This window comes from Raphanus sativus, chromosome 5, assembly GCF_000801105.2.
Source record: "Raphanus sativus cultivar WK10039 chromosome 5, ASM80110v3, whole genome shotgun sequence".
NCBI lineage: Eukaryota > Viridiplantae > Streptophyta > Magnoliopsida > Brassicales > Brassicaceae > Raphanus > Raphanus sativus.
In genome coordinates this window covers 1958932-1974143 of record NC_079515.1, presented here as the reverse complement: position 1 = coordinate 1974143, position 15212 = coordinate 1958932, and the positions used below count along the sequence as shown (strand labels likewise).

The following is a 15212-nucleotide window of genomic DNA, read 5'->3' as shown; positions in this document are numbered from 1 at the left end:
ACACAATGCACCGGAAATTTAAGTCACTTGCATTCTCTAAAGCTTTTCTCAGGTTACAGAGAACTGTAGTCAGTAGAAAATATGTCATTATGTAACCGTAACGCTTTTGTCAAATACTCTAAAAGAGAGTTGAAAGAAACAAACTGTTTTTCTTAGTCACAATGAGACGAACGATATCGTTATGCGATGTTAGATTACAAAGTTTCAAGCTTTTGGATCAAAAACGTTACAACATAAAAGACACATAATGATCAAATGAAGATCATCATGATTTTTTGGAAGATCCAAAGCCCCCAAATCCCATCATCTCTGCAACCTCGGGATCCATCTCAGGCTCCTCCTCCACCACCTTCCCTTTCTGAATCCAGATATTTTGAGAAATCACATGTCATATTCCAAAATCCAAATCAAAAAAAAAAAAAAACATAGGGAGCTCTAGTACATATATAGAAACTTGCCTTCTTTTCTTTCTTTTTCTCTCTCCGCTGCCGTTTATACTCCTCCTCTTCTTCTTGCTGTTTCCGGATCCGTTCGTCCAGGTCTGTTTCCAAGTTCATGATCAAAATCAGTTATCTGAATTCTACTATGCAGATACTACGTAACTAAGAGAAGGTTTCTCTCAGAGGTCTTACCTTGTTCTGAGAAAGTTCCTGGCGTTTTCCGCTTCTTTAGCACCTCAAACCGCTCCTGAACCTAACGTATTCAAACAAGTACCACTTTATGTCATATGTGAAAGTGAAACATCACGAAAGCATTTAAGTATATGCATGTGAGAGAAAAAAGTTAACCTGTTCAAGAGACGATCTCTCCACCCGCATAGACATTCCCAACGCTCTTTGATCTGTATTAAACAAAAACAAAAACAGAAACAATAACATGAACATCTATTTTAGTAAAAACTGTAAACAGATTGAATGTTCAATCAAAGAATTTAGTGTCAGAGTTCAGAATGAATCTGGTTTCTTTAGTTTGATATGTTAGAAATATAGTGAGTAAAGAGCAGATCAAAGAGTCAACAACGTACGTTTCTTCCCATTTATGTGATCCAAGTAGTTTGCTGAATCTTTAACAACACAGTCACAAACGCGACAGAAATAACCGGCCTGTGCCAAGACAAAGATCATTAGCAGATAACCATGTGGATTACAAGTTAAGCTCATGTATGCGAGTAAAGCTAGAAACAGCCATTACCTGCTGACTTAGAGGCGCTACTGGTGTAACAACCTGGCGATATGAACAACAAGATCATTAGAATTTTAGAATATGGAAGGAGCCCTCTCTAGTTGAGAAATTTCCAAAATCAGAAGAATACAAGAACTAAATCGATAAATCAAACCAATTATTTTTGATTCAGCTCATATATATATATATATATATAAAAAAACACTTTTGCAATAGTCAATTCAAACATGAATGCCATCCCTATAACAGTAAACAAGATAGTGGGGTGACCATTCACAACCTTGGTCTGTTTTTATTCCATGGACTAGAAGAACTGAGCTACCAAACTTGTACCTAAATAAAACACACAGCTACTATAGAATCCAGTAAAGTTTAAACACATTCCAAGTGAAAAACCTTTTAAAAGTGGACTTCAACATGTAAAAGAGACCCAAGATAGAAACATCAACTGTACGTAAGTAGCAGACTCTAGAGCTCAAGAGCAGTTTCTACTAAATCCAAACATTGCCAGCATATACAACTAGAACAACAAGAAAAGAGAGGGTTAAAAGAGAGTAAAATAAAACTCAACCTGAGTCTTGCCCAGACGAGACTCTAGGTCTACATGATAATCTCTATGCTTCAAAGGAGCTCTTTGCACAGGAGGACCTTTAGCTGCCAAAATACAACAACCCCCAAATCAATCATGTCAAAAAAATTCAAACTTTATCATAACCTGAAATCAGAGAAAGTAAAACCCTACACTGTTTAGACCGTTCCGCCTCCTGCAAATCCACAAATCGAAACTAAACAGATCAGAGATTTAAAAAAAAAGAGGGAAACTTTGGGGGAGAAAGAACCCAAACCTTCTTTTCGCGTTCACGTGCACGCTCCCGATACTCTTCCGTATCGAACTTCTTTCTGAACGTATTGTCAACCCCTTGAGGCTACAAAAACCGAACCAAAACAACACACACAAAATCAATCTCATAATCGTATCGTTACCCTAATAAAACCCTAAGTAGTTAGAGAGTGTAGAGAGGATCGAGATCGTTAAGCTTACGGTGTTGCTAGAAGCCATTGGAGAAGAGAAGACGATGAATGAGGGAAGCAAAGCACTGTTGCCGATTCGAATTGATTATAGTTCCGTCCGCATAATGATTAAGTTAGGGTTTGTTACTTTCGAATTGTGTAAAAATCGTCGTAGGGTGTTTGGTCTAGTGGTATGATTCTCGCTTCGGGTGCGAGAGGTCCCGAGTTCGATTCTCGGAACACCCCTTTAATTTATATTTTTATATATTTTTCTCACTTTCACATAGACGCCTTCCCGTTCTCCCATTATGAACCAGAACTTCCTGCTGTTTTAAGATCATTTTTTGCATGTTTTTAATTTTTTCCTCACTTTCACAGAGACGCCTTCCCGTTATCACATTGTGGACCAGAACTCCGTGCTGTTTTAAGTTCCCCTTCCCGTTATCACATTAGAAACACTTTTGCAATAACCAATTCAAACTTCATGCCATCCCTATAACAGTAAACAAGATAGTGGGTGATCTTTCTGTCTTTTTTTCCATGGACTAGAAGAACTGAGCTACCAAATAAAACACCAGCTACTCTCAAGAAGGATCAAAAAACAATCAGGAAACTTTAACACATCTCAAGTCAAAACCTTTTAGAGATAGAACATCATCCGTAACTCAGAGCAGGAAGTTACTTCCATAGATTATTTGTCTTGCGGATAAAACAAAAGCTAAGCTTGCAAACTTCTACTCAATATAAATGCTGCCAGCATATACAACAAAAGAGAGGGTTAAAAGAGAGTAAAAAAAAAACTCAACCTGGGTCTTGCCGAGACGAGACTCTAGGTCAACATGATAATCTCTATGCTTCAAAGGAGCTCTTTGCACAGGTGGACCTTTAGCTGCCAACAAATACAACCCCCAGATCTCAAAAGAAAATTCAAACTTTATCATAACCTGAAGTCAGAGAAAGTAAAACCCTACACTGTTTAGACCGTTCCGCCTCCTGCAAAATCCACAATTAAAACCCTTTTTCAAAAAATCGAACAGATCAGAGATTGAAAAAAATATGAACTTTGGGGGAGAAAGAACCCAAACCTTCTTTTCGCGTTCACGTGCACGCTCCCGATACTCTTCCGTATCGAACTTCTTTCTGAACGTATTGTCAACCCCTTGAGGCTACAAAAACACACACAAAATCAATCTCAGAATCGTATCGTTACCCTAATAAAACCCTAAGTAGTTAGAAGAGTGTAAAAGAGGATCGAGATCGTTAGCTTACGGTGTTGCTAGAAGCCATTGGAGAAGAGAAGACGATGAATGAGGGAAGCAAGCACTGTTGCCGATTCGAATTGATTATAGTCCGTCCGCACAATTATGAAGTTAGAGTTTGTTACTTTCGAATTGTCTAACCGACCGTCGTAGGGTGTTTGGTCTAGTGGTATGATTCTCGCTTCGGGTGCGAGAGGTCCCGAGTTCGATTCTCGGAACACCCCTTTAATTTATATTTTTATATCTTTTTCTCACTTTCATATAGACGCCTTCCCGTTCTCCCATTATGAACCAGAACTTCGTGCTGTTTTAAGTGCATTTTTTGCATGTTTTTAATTTTTTCCTCACTTTCACAGAGACGCCTTCCCGTTGTCACATTTTAAACCAGAACTCCGTGCTGTTTTAAGCTCCCCTGCATATGCATATGGCTCGTATTGGTTCTTAATCTTTTCCTGACTTTCACAGAGTGAACTTCAACTCTATACCCTTTCTAGGTCCCCCTGCATCATATAACTCGTCTGCCAAGGCGCCATCACCTGAACGAAGGATGTTTAAAAGTAAAACTATTTGCCACTTTAGAGACATGTTCAGTGAATGCTATTATTTCTAAACGTATAGAAACAATTCTTTCTAGAAGACAACCAACCAGGTCGTTAATAACACAAGAGAAGATCACTAACTAACTCATCAACTAAATCAGATAAAATCTCTTCTTCAATCTCACTTCCAACTTCGTAACCCTCTCTCTTGTAATCAAGCCATCTCCCTTCAAAACTACTCATCTCATTGTCAACTAGCTCATCCATCATCACCATCTCTCTCATCTTCTTCAACCTCTCCATCTCTCTCTTCACTTCTTCAGCTAAAACCTCTTTCCTCCCAAACACCATCCCTTCTCTCCCCACCAACCCTCCGCAGCTTCCCATGAACATCTTCTCGCATCTGAGTGTTAACCACTCGTTCGCAAACTCAAACACCGTTCTTCTCTCCACCTTTCCATGTGGATCTCTCTTACTACCTTCGAGTTCCTCGAAGAGGCTCCAAGGTAATATATCAGTAGCCATCCCCAAGGAGATTTCTTTCACCATCATTTGCCCAGAGGCTATGATCTCGGTTATGTACTCTAGCTCCCAATCATCGCCTTCTTCAGCTTCTCCTAAAGTAACTGGTTCTGTTTCTTCAATCTCATTGCGTGAATTTGAGGTTTGGAGATCCTCAGCTTCTGTTCCAAAGCTGTTAACTTCCTGCTCTTCTGCCTGCATCCATATAAAACAGTGGTAAGCTTACTACTACTAAGAGCATAGCTTATCTTTGTACTACAAAGAGAAGCCTGACTAACCTGGAATTTTCGGTTATTGTAGAATGAAGTACAGTCAGAAACAGATTCGCTCTCTGATGAAACTTTATCTGATGGCAATGAGATAGTCCCATTCACCCAATCCTTTGAAATGGAACCTGAAGACTCTCCCTCTTGGGTAAGGCCACTGCTAGATGACTCAATCTTAGAGGTTAGCTCCCTGAGCTTTTGTTCCAACAGAATATTGAGAGAATCACCGTTGATTGCTGCACTCAAACTAAGTGCAGAGTCTCTTTCTTGATCGGTCTTTTTAATGGATGATATGCCCTTGATAGGGGATGAGAAAGTGAATGATATCACATCCATGTCCTTCTTCCTATCATCAACTTCCCCTCTATCAACAATGGTGTTACATTTCTTCAACTTTTGACCTCTCTTGATCCGTTCTTGCACCCCATTTGCCGGTTCTTTCTTGCGGGGAAGGTTCTTTTTGCCGGTAGTATTTCTTTCCACCGACGATGTTGCTGTAAAGCTAGGCTTTCTAGATGTAGTTCCGCTTTCCACAACCAAAACCTTGTTTACAACTTTGTTGTTCATCGCTTTGCTGCCTTTCTGTTTTGAAACAGACGTCACAGCGAGTTGGTTCTGTTTCTGGTTATTCTGCTTAGCCACAGTTTTCCTCCCACTGCTAGTTATGCGGTTCTTGGTTTCCACCTTCTCCTTTTGAGCTCTGTTGCCACTTGAGGACGTTGAGCTCTCTTGCTTGTGAATAATAGTATTAGCCTTCGTGTGTGAAGAAGATACAGAAGAAGGCTTCGCTTTACTTGTTTTACCCGATAATTTATTTTCCTCATGTGTCTTGAGTGATGATGTAGCTCTCTTATCGTCGTGCTTCCCTCTTAAATACTTATTGTTGCGGGTGGCATTAGAGCTTTGTGGACTTGGTTTTTTCTGTGAAGCTTCTAGTTTCTCTCTCAAATCTCTGATCCTCATTGGAATCGATGAAGAAGAAGAAGCTTCAGAGGATGATGGAAACCGTGGTTTAGCAGGTATCCGAGGACTTTGCTCGATCATTCTCGAAGCTGTTTCCATTACCTGAGCAGGGTTCCTGGACTGAACAAAACCAGGACTCCGGATGGGTGACAAGAGCCTGTTGTGAGTGACGGAGATCGGTTTAGCCGATTTTGGAGGTAAAGTTTCGGTTTGGAAACGGTTAATGGGTCGGTTACATTCGTTGTTATTCGTTCTTGAATCCAAATGATCCCAAGAAATGCCATCGTAGTGGCTCCGGAGATTTACATAGCCCAAGCTCTCGTATGCATCCCACGTGCTTGCCTTGAAGAAGGGATCAAAATCAGGATTAGACCGAGGTTCCAGGAAATTTGGGACAGGCAGAGACTCTAAACCCATGAGCCTGGCGACCACACTAGGGGCTCTGGACCCTTGTCTGTCATCGCTAGTGACAGTGGATGTAGAGCAACTAGAGTCCCTTCTCGGACTGTAAGTCAAACTCTTTCCAGTCTCCTCAAGCTCAGCCTGTAATAAAAAAAAAGAAAGATCAGATCAAAGACTATTGCTTTCTGTATTCACTAGACCAAAATAAAGGAAAAAAAAAGAATATTGAGAATGCTTACAGAGAGGGATGACTTTTGAGCATTTTGTTTCTCTTGCTTTGATGCTTCTCCTACAAACAACAAAGAAGACAAAACTTTAAGCTACTAAACAGGAAGCTAAAGGTAGATTTTTTTAAAAAGTGAACTTCTTTGAATCAAGAAGTGCATTATCTTCATCCACACAAATAGATACATAGGACTATGGATCAAAGTATCAAAAACCAAGGGCTCCTCCAGGACAAGGACCATTTATATAGTTAAATAAGACGATTTGGTAAGAACTATTACCGGAGGGTCCAGAGGAGGTGGTGGTAGAGGAGAGGAGCTTCTTCCGGGATTTACCAGACCAATCAAAGAGAGTTAAGAACCCTCCTCTGGATCGTTTCCTCTCAACAGCCTCCGTTTCTATCATCTACACACATTCACAGCAATTGAATTAGATTACTACTAATAAGGAGTATGCATCATTATCGTACATGAAGCTGGGATTTTTTTTAAATTCAGAGCTCAGCTAACAAATTCAGACATAAGGACAAAAAAAAAGAACCAGACTTTGGACAGTAAACAGGATTAAAACAGGAATACAGACAAAATCAAATGATTCACATAAGACCAAACAAAAAGGAAAAGATTTAGAAATGAGTACCGAATTCGAAATTTTCTAAAACGTTCAGGAGATATAATGTAGGCGCGGAGACGAAAACCCAGAAGCTTCGCACAGCTTAAAAAAAAGTGATAGTGAAGAAGGGAACCCTAAAAGAAAAGAAAGTCTTTAACTTTATCTCTATCTCTCTCTCGCTCAAATCTACAAAAATGCAATTGGGTAGAATCACGAGGAGAGAAACAAATCAATGGAAAGAATGGGTTTTTTGGACAATGGTCCAGAAGCAGGAGGAAGAAGAAGGGGAAAGAGAGTGAGGACGAAGAGAGGAGAAGAACAGATTCGTCGATTTTAGGATTTTGGGATTGGAATAGAGAGAGAGAGAGAGGCGTAAAGGAGAAGTAGCGGAGAGAGCGCTTGTGAAAAATTAAACCGATGCAAGAGTGTGTGTGTGTATGTGTGTGAATTGATGTGACTTGAAGAGAGATACAACTTTGAATTTTCCCCTCTTTCTCTCTCACTCCACCTCTGGATTATTAAATGTGTCATTGTTTTCTGTATTAAAAGTGAAGACTTTTTTATGCCCATTTGATATGATAGATGATTTTTCTTCCTTCTTTTTGGCTTACATATGAGAATTTTAATGGTAAAAAAAAAGGGAAAATCCAATAAGAGTTTTGATACTTGTTGGTCTCTCATTCTGTTTATGGTTAGTTATTCTTTTTGTTAGCTGCATCATATCGAAACCAATCGGGCTAACGTGATAGAGTTTATTATTTAGCGGTATTAGGTATAGTTCGACTTCAAATGTGATAGTGTTATATGAGTTATAAATGCTAGTATAAAATGACTTTACAAAAGAAAAAGTTTAAGTAGTGACTAATCAATCACAGCAATAAACTTTTTGTTTGGATTATTATTTGTATACACACTTAGTCAGGTTGAAACCATCAATTATATTGGTACATTTATTGCATATTCAAGGATGTAAACAGGCCGGAGTTTACTTTCTTTTGTCGCCTAACAGGTGAATTTAACTCGGATCGCTTACGCTGCTTCTGTCGCCTAACAGGTGAATTTAACTCGGATAACTTACGCTGGGCATTCATTACCTTTGTCGTGTTTGATTTTGATCTTTTGATTTTATAAACAAACCAAGGAAAAATCCAAAAAATGTTGTTAGTGCTGAACGCAATCATCACCCTTCTAAACCACGATAGTACCTTTTATGTATAAAAAATCATATTTTGATATTTTCTAAGCTTCTCGTATATTATAATACGGTCAAAACTTCCTAAATTTTTGTCGGTGTAGGAATTAAAAGAACATGTGTATCACCATCAGCAATACTGAAACGACCTCAATGAACATTCATGGCCTTATGGAACTAACAGTCGACAAAACTCGAGCGCTTTGTCTGAAGAACCTAGCACTGATGAACGACTAGAGGCTCAGATAATGACAAGCAGCTGAAGAACGCTTGGGAGTCATGTGGGATTGGGAATAGTTATAGCATAGCAATCATGCTTCTGCACGCAAACATCACTATGGTCATTTGAACAAAACTATACATCCATAACAGGTTAAGTAATCAAAGATGTGAGTAAGATTACTTTAGCTCTTTTCACAGTTATCACACGGATGTAAACTGCTTTTACAAATCCTTCGGTCAAATGACTCTCCAAAGTGCTCTAGTAACATCTGTCTTCTGCATTCTGTCTGAAACATTAATTAATTAAGACTTTTGGTAAATGACAAATTAAAAAAAAAAAGAAACTTAAAATAGATAGGACCACAATAGATTCAAGCTTCAAATAAAAGTATTTGCTTTTCAGTCTTGTGTTTTTTTTATTTTGCAATTTTACCTTAAGCTCACAGTATTGCTGCATTTTCTTGGCCTGAGCCATGGCTGACTTGAATCTATCCATGTTTCTTCCCTGTCCGTTACGCAGCATGCAGACGACTCTGCTAAAATCTTTCTTCTGGTACAAGCAAATACACTGCGCTTGAAGCCCGTCCCTTCCTGCTCTCCCTGACTCTTGGTAGTAGCTTTCAATCGCTTTTGACAATGTGTTGTGTATAACGAAACGCTGAACCAAAAAAAAAACGATTAAGCAGACAGAAGAAAATGGCAGCAAATTGGTAGCAAACAAACTGTAACAGCTAAGAACATTATTGACTTACCACGTCTGCTTTGTCTATCCCCATCCCAAATGCAATGGTCGCACAAACAATCCGAACCTCCCCTGTTTGCCATTTCCTCTGAACATCAACCCTCTGTTTCGCAGGCATACCAGCGTGGTAGTAAACAGTCTTCACTTTGCATTTCTCGTTCAGAAACTTTGCAACATCAACACACTCGCTTTTGGAGAGACAGTAAACGATCCCAAACTGATCTTTGAACCGGTCTTTTAGCAGCTCTTGCAGCTGTTTGAGTGGCTCCTTGGTCTTGTTGATCACCTCGTACTTTAAATTGGTTCTGTCAAAGCTCATCTTGAGAACCAGAGCCCTGGGGATTCTCAGACTTTTTAGTACGTCCTGTAGTGGGGGGAAAAATAATTCAAAATGGTGATCCAATGGCCTTCAAGTCATGATGAACTAAACACGAGTTACAAAATTGCGCAAATGGAAATATTTTCTAAATTTAAATTAAGAACCTAGCAATGGGAATCCTCAAAGCTCTTAATCCGTTCCAATGAGTTGAAACAGGATCTAATCATGGTGATGGTCGTTACCTGACAGACTGATTCAGTAGCTGTGGCTGTAAGAGCCATCACAGGAACACGGGGAAAATTCTGTTTAAGACATCCCAGTTCCCTGTAGTCTGGCCTAAAGTCATGTCCCCATTGGCTGGAAACAAAGAAAAAAGTAGCAGTTTTCAGATGCAGACACCCCAAAATCGAACAGTCAGTTCTTTTCTGATGCAGAGTGAGTTTTAACACTTTTATCAAGCTTATTGACCTATGCGATTAAAACGAAACTACTGACACCCAATCGATTCCAATCAGTTCCTACATGCTCGACCAAGTATGCTATATAACAAGGTTACCAGACTTTGTAGATGTATTTGAACTTCAAAGAAATTATTCTCAGGTCATGGCCAGAAATTTAATTTTGATGTTGAAGTGTTGGTGACGGATAATCAGAGAACATTCATGTCACAAAATTATAATGTCTGAGGGAAGGGTAGAAAGATAATGCACCTCACGCAATGAGCCTCATCAACCACAAAACCTGCCAGCAGGCCCTGTTGTTAACAGAAAGAGATGTTTAATATTTTCCTTACAGCTGGAAGCTTTTTCATCAATAATGCAACAATATTAAGAATAAAACTTAACAAAATACCTTGCGGTCTAAGCATCTTAGCGTCTCCAAAAAGGAGGAACTTCCAGCGATTTTCTCAGGAGTCACATATAAGAGTTTACATGAGGGATTATCTCTTCTGCAAATAAAATTTCAATGCACATATAAGTTTATTGAACACATTCAGATGATTGGATCTACATAGTGAAAATAATAAATAGATGATGCCTGGGATATTGTGACAATGAAAGAATTGGTGAGAGGATCTTCACCTGAGCTCTTGTAACACAATTGCTGCTTGTGAAGATGTTTGCTGAGAATTCAGAAAAGTCGCTGGTACACCGAACTTAAGGTTCAGTGCAACTATCTGATCCTGGATGAGGGATAAGAGAGGAGATATAACTATGGTAACTCCAGCCTTTAGTGTTGCAGGAAGCTGTAAAATCAAACAAAAACAAAAACGAAACTTACTATGCAGCCTGTGGCAACAGAAACCAAAAGTAGTGGGACTAACTAATGGAAGACAGAATCCAAATTACTCGTTGATAAACCTATGTGTAGAAGTAAGGGAGCATGACCTGGTAACACAAACTTTTCCCCCCTCCCGTAGGCATTAGAACAAAGCAATCCTTCTTTTCCATAGATGCTCTACATGCTTGATGCTGCAGAGGCCGGAACACTTTGTTTCCAAAAACAACCAAGTTGGCGAATTCCAGATCATCCAACGCCTGCAACTCTTCGTAACTTGGAGTTTCATGGTCCTTGTCTGATGTCTGTACAGAAGGTTTCTTCCCTGAAATTGTTGAGACTGAATCTTGCATAGAATATTCCTTCAAAGCAGAACAATTCATAAGTTCAGTTTAAGAAGACAGTACATATTTGTTACTGGAAACACTGTCCAAGAGAGCTGAAGGGAGATAGCAAACCAAGAAAATGTCAAACTACCATCCAAAGTATTCTTCTTTTAAGTTTAATCATATGCACCAAAGGCAAATGAATGAAAAGCTAATTCTCTGTGATTCTTTCGCAAACCATGTTTAATGTTTCAGAGAGACAAAAGCAAACTTATAAAATACTTATCCTTAGATATTAAGATTTACTTTCCGTTTCAGCTTGCATTCACACTACCCTCAATAACAACACCCTTATCTCCACCACAAAATCTAATGTACGTAAAACGAGTCTACTACCAATGAAACAGTAAATATAGTGTTAAATATTTACCATGGATCTCGAAAAGTGATTTCTGGAACCAGTCATTGGAGCCTTGAACTGTGTACCATCATCATCATCATCTTCAAAATCACTAGAAGAATCCAGCTCCATTACGTCAGGATTATTATTCTTTGAATCAGGAGGAGGAGAGTCCTCAATGACATGAACTTGGGCAGCACTTCTTGACTCACCATCATCATCAGTCTCGAATCCGTTATCATCACTAGTCTTAGCTTTACAAAACATCTCAGCCAACGTCCCCTGAGCTTCCGTCTCTAAAGCCTGCACGTCATCCCATTCCTCCGTCCCTTCCTCGAAATCAGCCAACGCCGCTATAAAATCGTCTCCGCATAACGCAACCGTGATGAAATCTCGTCCATCATCACCTTTTTTTTTAAAACCAAATTTTACAAATAAATATATATATATATATATATATATTCAGATAATAGTGTGATTCGGTCGATCAGTTTCTCTTAGATTCGGATATTTGGTACCGTAGAGATCGACGAATCGATCCAAGCATTTCCTCGCGGACTCTTCGTCGAATCCGAGTTTGGTAGCTAGGCTCAGCAGTCGAGCTTTCTCCAGTTCGAGATCCTGACCTTTCATCTTCGGAGACGGACTCTCAACTTCCGGTAACGGGAGCTGCGATTTTTTCTTCCCCGGGCGGCGATTAGAAATATTAAGAAATTGTTTGATTTTTTTTTAAGGACTTCCGCGAAATAAACCTCAAGCTGCGTTTTCCCGCCATTTTTGCAACGTTGTCGTTTTGTTCTTAGTTAGATGGGCTATCAGACCGAGCTCTATCTTTTTTTTCAATCACGCTTATACGATAGGTATGAGCCCAACTGAGCCCAACTATTAGACGCGGTTGATTGGTGAGAAGTGGGAACAGAAAAGCCCCCCATCTCTCTGGAATTCAAAATCATCTCTTAAGCCAGAACATGTTTATCTACTTTCCTGATCATCTAATCTAGTTTTGTAAGATAGAGTTAGGATTTGTTAAAATACCGTTTGGGGATTCAATAAACAACATGCGGTTCTTGTTCTACTTTCTTTCTCTTTGCTAAAACTGCAAGCCGTTTTCTTCTAACAGACAACAAGGTCTCTAGGTGAGGGTTCAACATGTAAGAAACATTAGATGAAGGTCTTGTTAGACAAAGAACTAAGGATGCGGGATTATTATCAGATTTTTCTTTATTCTATCACGAGGCTTAGCTCGATGAGTTGGAAAGGTCCAAAGTAATTACTATGGTCCTAATTTAGTGGGGGCAAATTTACACCAAATTCAACTGTGTAAAATAAATCTTTAGTTTCTATAGAGGTCATTTGGTCCCATTAGTAGCTTCATAGCCCGGGGCCGTGCCCACTTGATTCTTAAAGGAGATCCACTACTCGTTAGAGTCAGATCTTTCTCAACATTTGTTTTTTTCTTTTTTTTTTTGGTCAACTAATTTGTTTTTTTCTACTCCCTTGTTTAATTAGTTTTAATATGAGCAAGTGTTACAAAAAAAAAGTCCCTTGTTTAACCAGACAAAAATATATATAGCTTTAAAAGATTAATATTTGGAGAAAGTAAATTAGTGCCCATTTATACAAGAGCCAGAAGTATTTTGGATTTTGTGGGTATATAATTAGTGCATAGGTATACAAGAGCAACAAGTATCTTCGATTCCCACTAGGATGAATCCTACATATTACCTGTCGGAAAATAGGTAGTTGCCAAAACTAGTATAGACAAACAATCACAATGCATGGGATATTTGCATGAAATATACTTGGACAGAAAGATTGCATCAGTTTACACTCTTACTTAAGAGTGAAACTTATCGACCAAGCTAATATTGTATGCTCTGTACTATTTATGTTTATGCTTCCATTTTCGAATGATATATTTTGCATTCTTTTTTTAATTTTAAGAATCTACGTACAATACAAAATTTAGTGTCTAAACCATTATAAATCAAATGAACAAATAATGTTAAAAGATACTTAATTGCAATTCGCGATGATATTTTTTGGTAAACAAAAAAGTATTTTCACTTCTTTATCGAAAATCCAAGCATTATAACTAGTTCTTTCCACCGCGAATTTAATGTGGATGGCGATAGTTACAGTTGCAACTTCCACCGCGAATTTGATGTGGATGGCGATAGTTACAGTTGCAACTCTTTTATCACTAGGCTAACTTGGAGTTGGTTGATTTACAATCATATTTGTTGCAACAAAAATTGATATAAGTTTTGTACATGTTCTATCGTCAATCAGGTTTACTCCAATACAGACTATTTAGTGTTATAGAGTTTTTTTTTTAATAGCTATCACATTGTTTAACCAAGTTTGAAATGTTTATTGATCTTATGCCAGATGGTGAAATCGGATATTAGTTTTTTTTTTTTTTTTTTTTTTTTTTTTTTTTTTTTTTTTTTTTTTTTTTTTTTTTTTTTTTTTTCAATTAAAATTTCCGTTTTATTAAGCAAGAAAATTACAAACAAAACCAGCAAACAAAAACCTACAAACTCTGAACACAGACACGAAAGAAGAAAAAAAAACCCCCAACCCCTTACCTATCGAAGAGGCGACGCCAGGAGGATAAGAACGTAACAGTCGACGGAAGGTTCCGTTGCTCTCTAGTCAGGATGTCCATCTTGGCTCGAAGGAGACACTGAATTTCCTGAATAAGAGAAGCTGCAGGTCTGGACGAATGAGTATGTAAACGAGAGTTCCTTTCTTTCCAGATCACATAGAGGGAGGCTTGATAAGCCAGCTTGAGGATCAAATTGATGTTACTGTCTCGAGTCGGAGCTCTGATCCAATGGATAGTATCCATAAACACAGGAGGAGGGGAGAGATGAGCCGAGGAGAAGAAATAATCACAGATCTCTCTACTGTAATCACACTCAGAGAAAAGGTGTTGACGAGTCTCATCCGCCAAACCACAAAGGACGCAAGTAGGAGTGACCGATATCCCCCAACTCCGCATTCTGTCTTTAGTAGATAACCTATTCAGCACAATCAACCAAGAGAGGAAGGCGTGTTTTGGGATCCTACCTTTAAACCAAATGGATCTATGCCAAGTGACTTCAGGAAGCCTATCATATAGGTGATTCCAAGTGAGGGAGGAAGAGAAGCTCGCTGTCGGAGGCGCATCACCTATTCGCCAAAGGAAACAGTCATCCACTTCTGAAGTAACTATTGCTTGGGGATCAGGTAAGCAATTCTTGAGTAAGCTAATAACCGGGTTTCTTGATCTAAAAGAGTGAATCCACCAGTTGTTGTTCACAATAGCTTCCTTCACTACTGCATCAATCGGTAGACCCGAAGTCCTCGGTCCTTGTTCTCCTGTAAGAAGAAGCAGAGATCCCAAAGAAGTCCAGTTTTCATGCCAAAAGCTTGCCGTGATTCCAGAACCAATATCGCAAACGACGAATGGCCTAGCTAGCTGTCTGAGCTTGCACAAAGATTGCCAAATCCAACTCTGAGATCTAGACGCATCCAGAACCCAGAAATCGGATATTAGTGAATTGTCATAAAAACTGTTTTGGTCTAAACCAAATCTCAAACTTTTCAAATAGCTTTGATTTGTTTTAGACTTTTAGGGAAGATTTTAAACTTTTATAAGTGGTTTATTACATTCTCATGTCTCAACTACCACTTGACCACAATTATTCCGAGAAAAAAGTGGTATTGTAAACGTACATAAAACTTCAAATCGACGAATGTATGTA

General features: G+C 38.8%; 4 protein-coding genes and 2 non-coding genes across 7 annotated transcripts; 2 read left to right on the top strand and 4 right to left on the bottom strand.

Moving 5' to 3' along the window:
• Positions 1–135: 135 nt before the first annotated feature.
• On the bottom strand, positions 136–3607 carry LOC108859239 (uncharacterized). Of its 2 annotated transcripts, XM_018633125.2 has the most exons (10): positions 2225–2380; positions 2028–2108; positions 1925–1946; positions 1754–1836; positions 1192–1224; positions 1025–1103; positions 789–841; positions 633–693; positions 459–541; positions 136–358 (listed from the first exon to the last, which is right to left on the bottom strand). In XM_018633125.2, exons 1-10 carry the CDS (start codon positions 2240–2242, stop codon positions 266–268), a joined length of 606 nt encoding a protein of 201 aa, XP_018488627.1. In that variant the 5' UTR covers positions 2243–2380; the 3' UTR covers positions 136–265. The 2 variants fall into 2 exon arrangements, with proteins under 2 accessions (XP_018488627.1, XP_056866748.1); XM_057010768.1 differs by lacking the exons at positions 1754–1836; positions 1925–1946; positions 2028–2108; positions 2225–2380 and adding exons at positions 3000–3082; positions 3165–3186; positions 3279–3359; positions 3463–3607 and having other exon boundaries at positions 136–541.
• TRNAP-CGG (transfer RNA proline (anticodon CGG)) lies at positions 2368–2439 on the top strand. The gene has a single exon. It is a non-coding gene; the product is annotated as a tRNA-Pro (tRNA).
• On the top strand, positions 3605–3676 carry TRNAP-CGG (transfer RNA proline (anticodon CGG)). Its single transcript has one exon. It is a non-coding gene; the product is annotated as a tRNA-Pro (tRNA).
• Positions 3677–4002: 326 nt separating this feature from the next.
• Positions 4003–7427, bottom strand: LOC108856683 (uncharacterized). The gene is made up of 5 exons (XM_018630543.2): positions 7009–7427; positions 6651–6774; positions 6384–6433; positions 4792–6285; positions 4003–4708 (listed from the first exon to the last, which is right to left on the bottom strand). Exons 2-5 carry the CDS (start codon positions 6772–6774, stop codon positions 4106–4108), a joined length of 2271 nt encoding a protein of 756 aa, XP_018486045.2. The 5' UTR covers positions 7009–7427; the 3' UTR covers positions 4003–4105.
• A 1031-nt stretch (positions 7428–8458) lies between these two features.
• LOC108861081 (ATP-dependent DNA helicase Q-like 1) lies at positions 8459–12182 on the bottom strand. The gene is made up of 11 exons (XM_018634905.2): positions 11979–12182; positions 11491–11867; positions 10845–11096; positions 10539–10702; positions 10309–10405; positions 10167–10210; positions 9699–9813; positions 9148–9501; positions 8829–9053; positions 8577–8682; positions 8459–8492 (listed from the first exon to the last, which is right to left on the bottom strand). The coding sequence occupies exons 1-10, from the start codon at positions 12091–12093 to the stop codon at positions 8578–8580; spliced, it is 1848 nt and encodes a 615-aa protein (XP_018490407.1). The 5' UTR covers positions 12094–12182; the 3' UTR covers positions 8459–8492; position 8577.
• Positions 12183–14047: 1865 nt separating this feature from the next.
• On the bottom strand, positions 14048–15125 carry LOC130512467 (uncharacterized). The gene is made up of 2 exons (XM_057010511.1): positions 15118–15125; positions 14048–14969 (listed from the first exon to the last, which is right to left on the bottom strand). Exons 1-2 carry the CDS (start codon positions 15123–15125, stop codon positions 14048–14050), a joined length of 930 nt encoding a protein of 309 aa, XP_056866491.1.
• Positions 15126–15212: the final 87 nt, after the last annotated feature.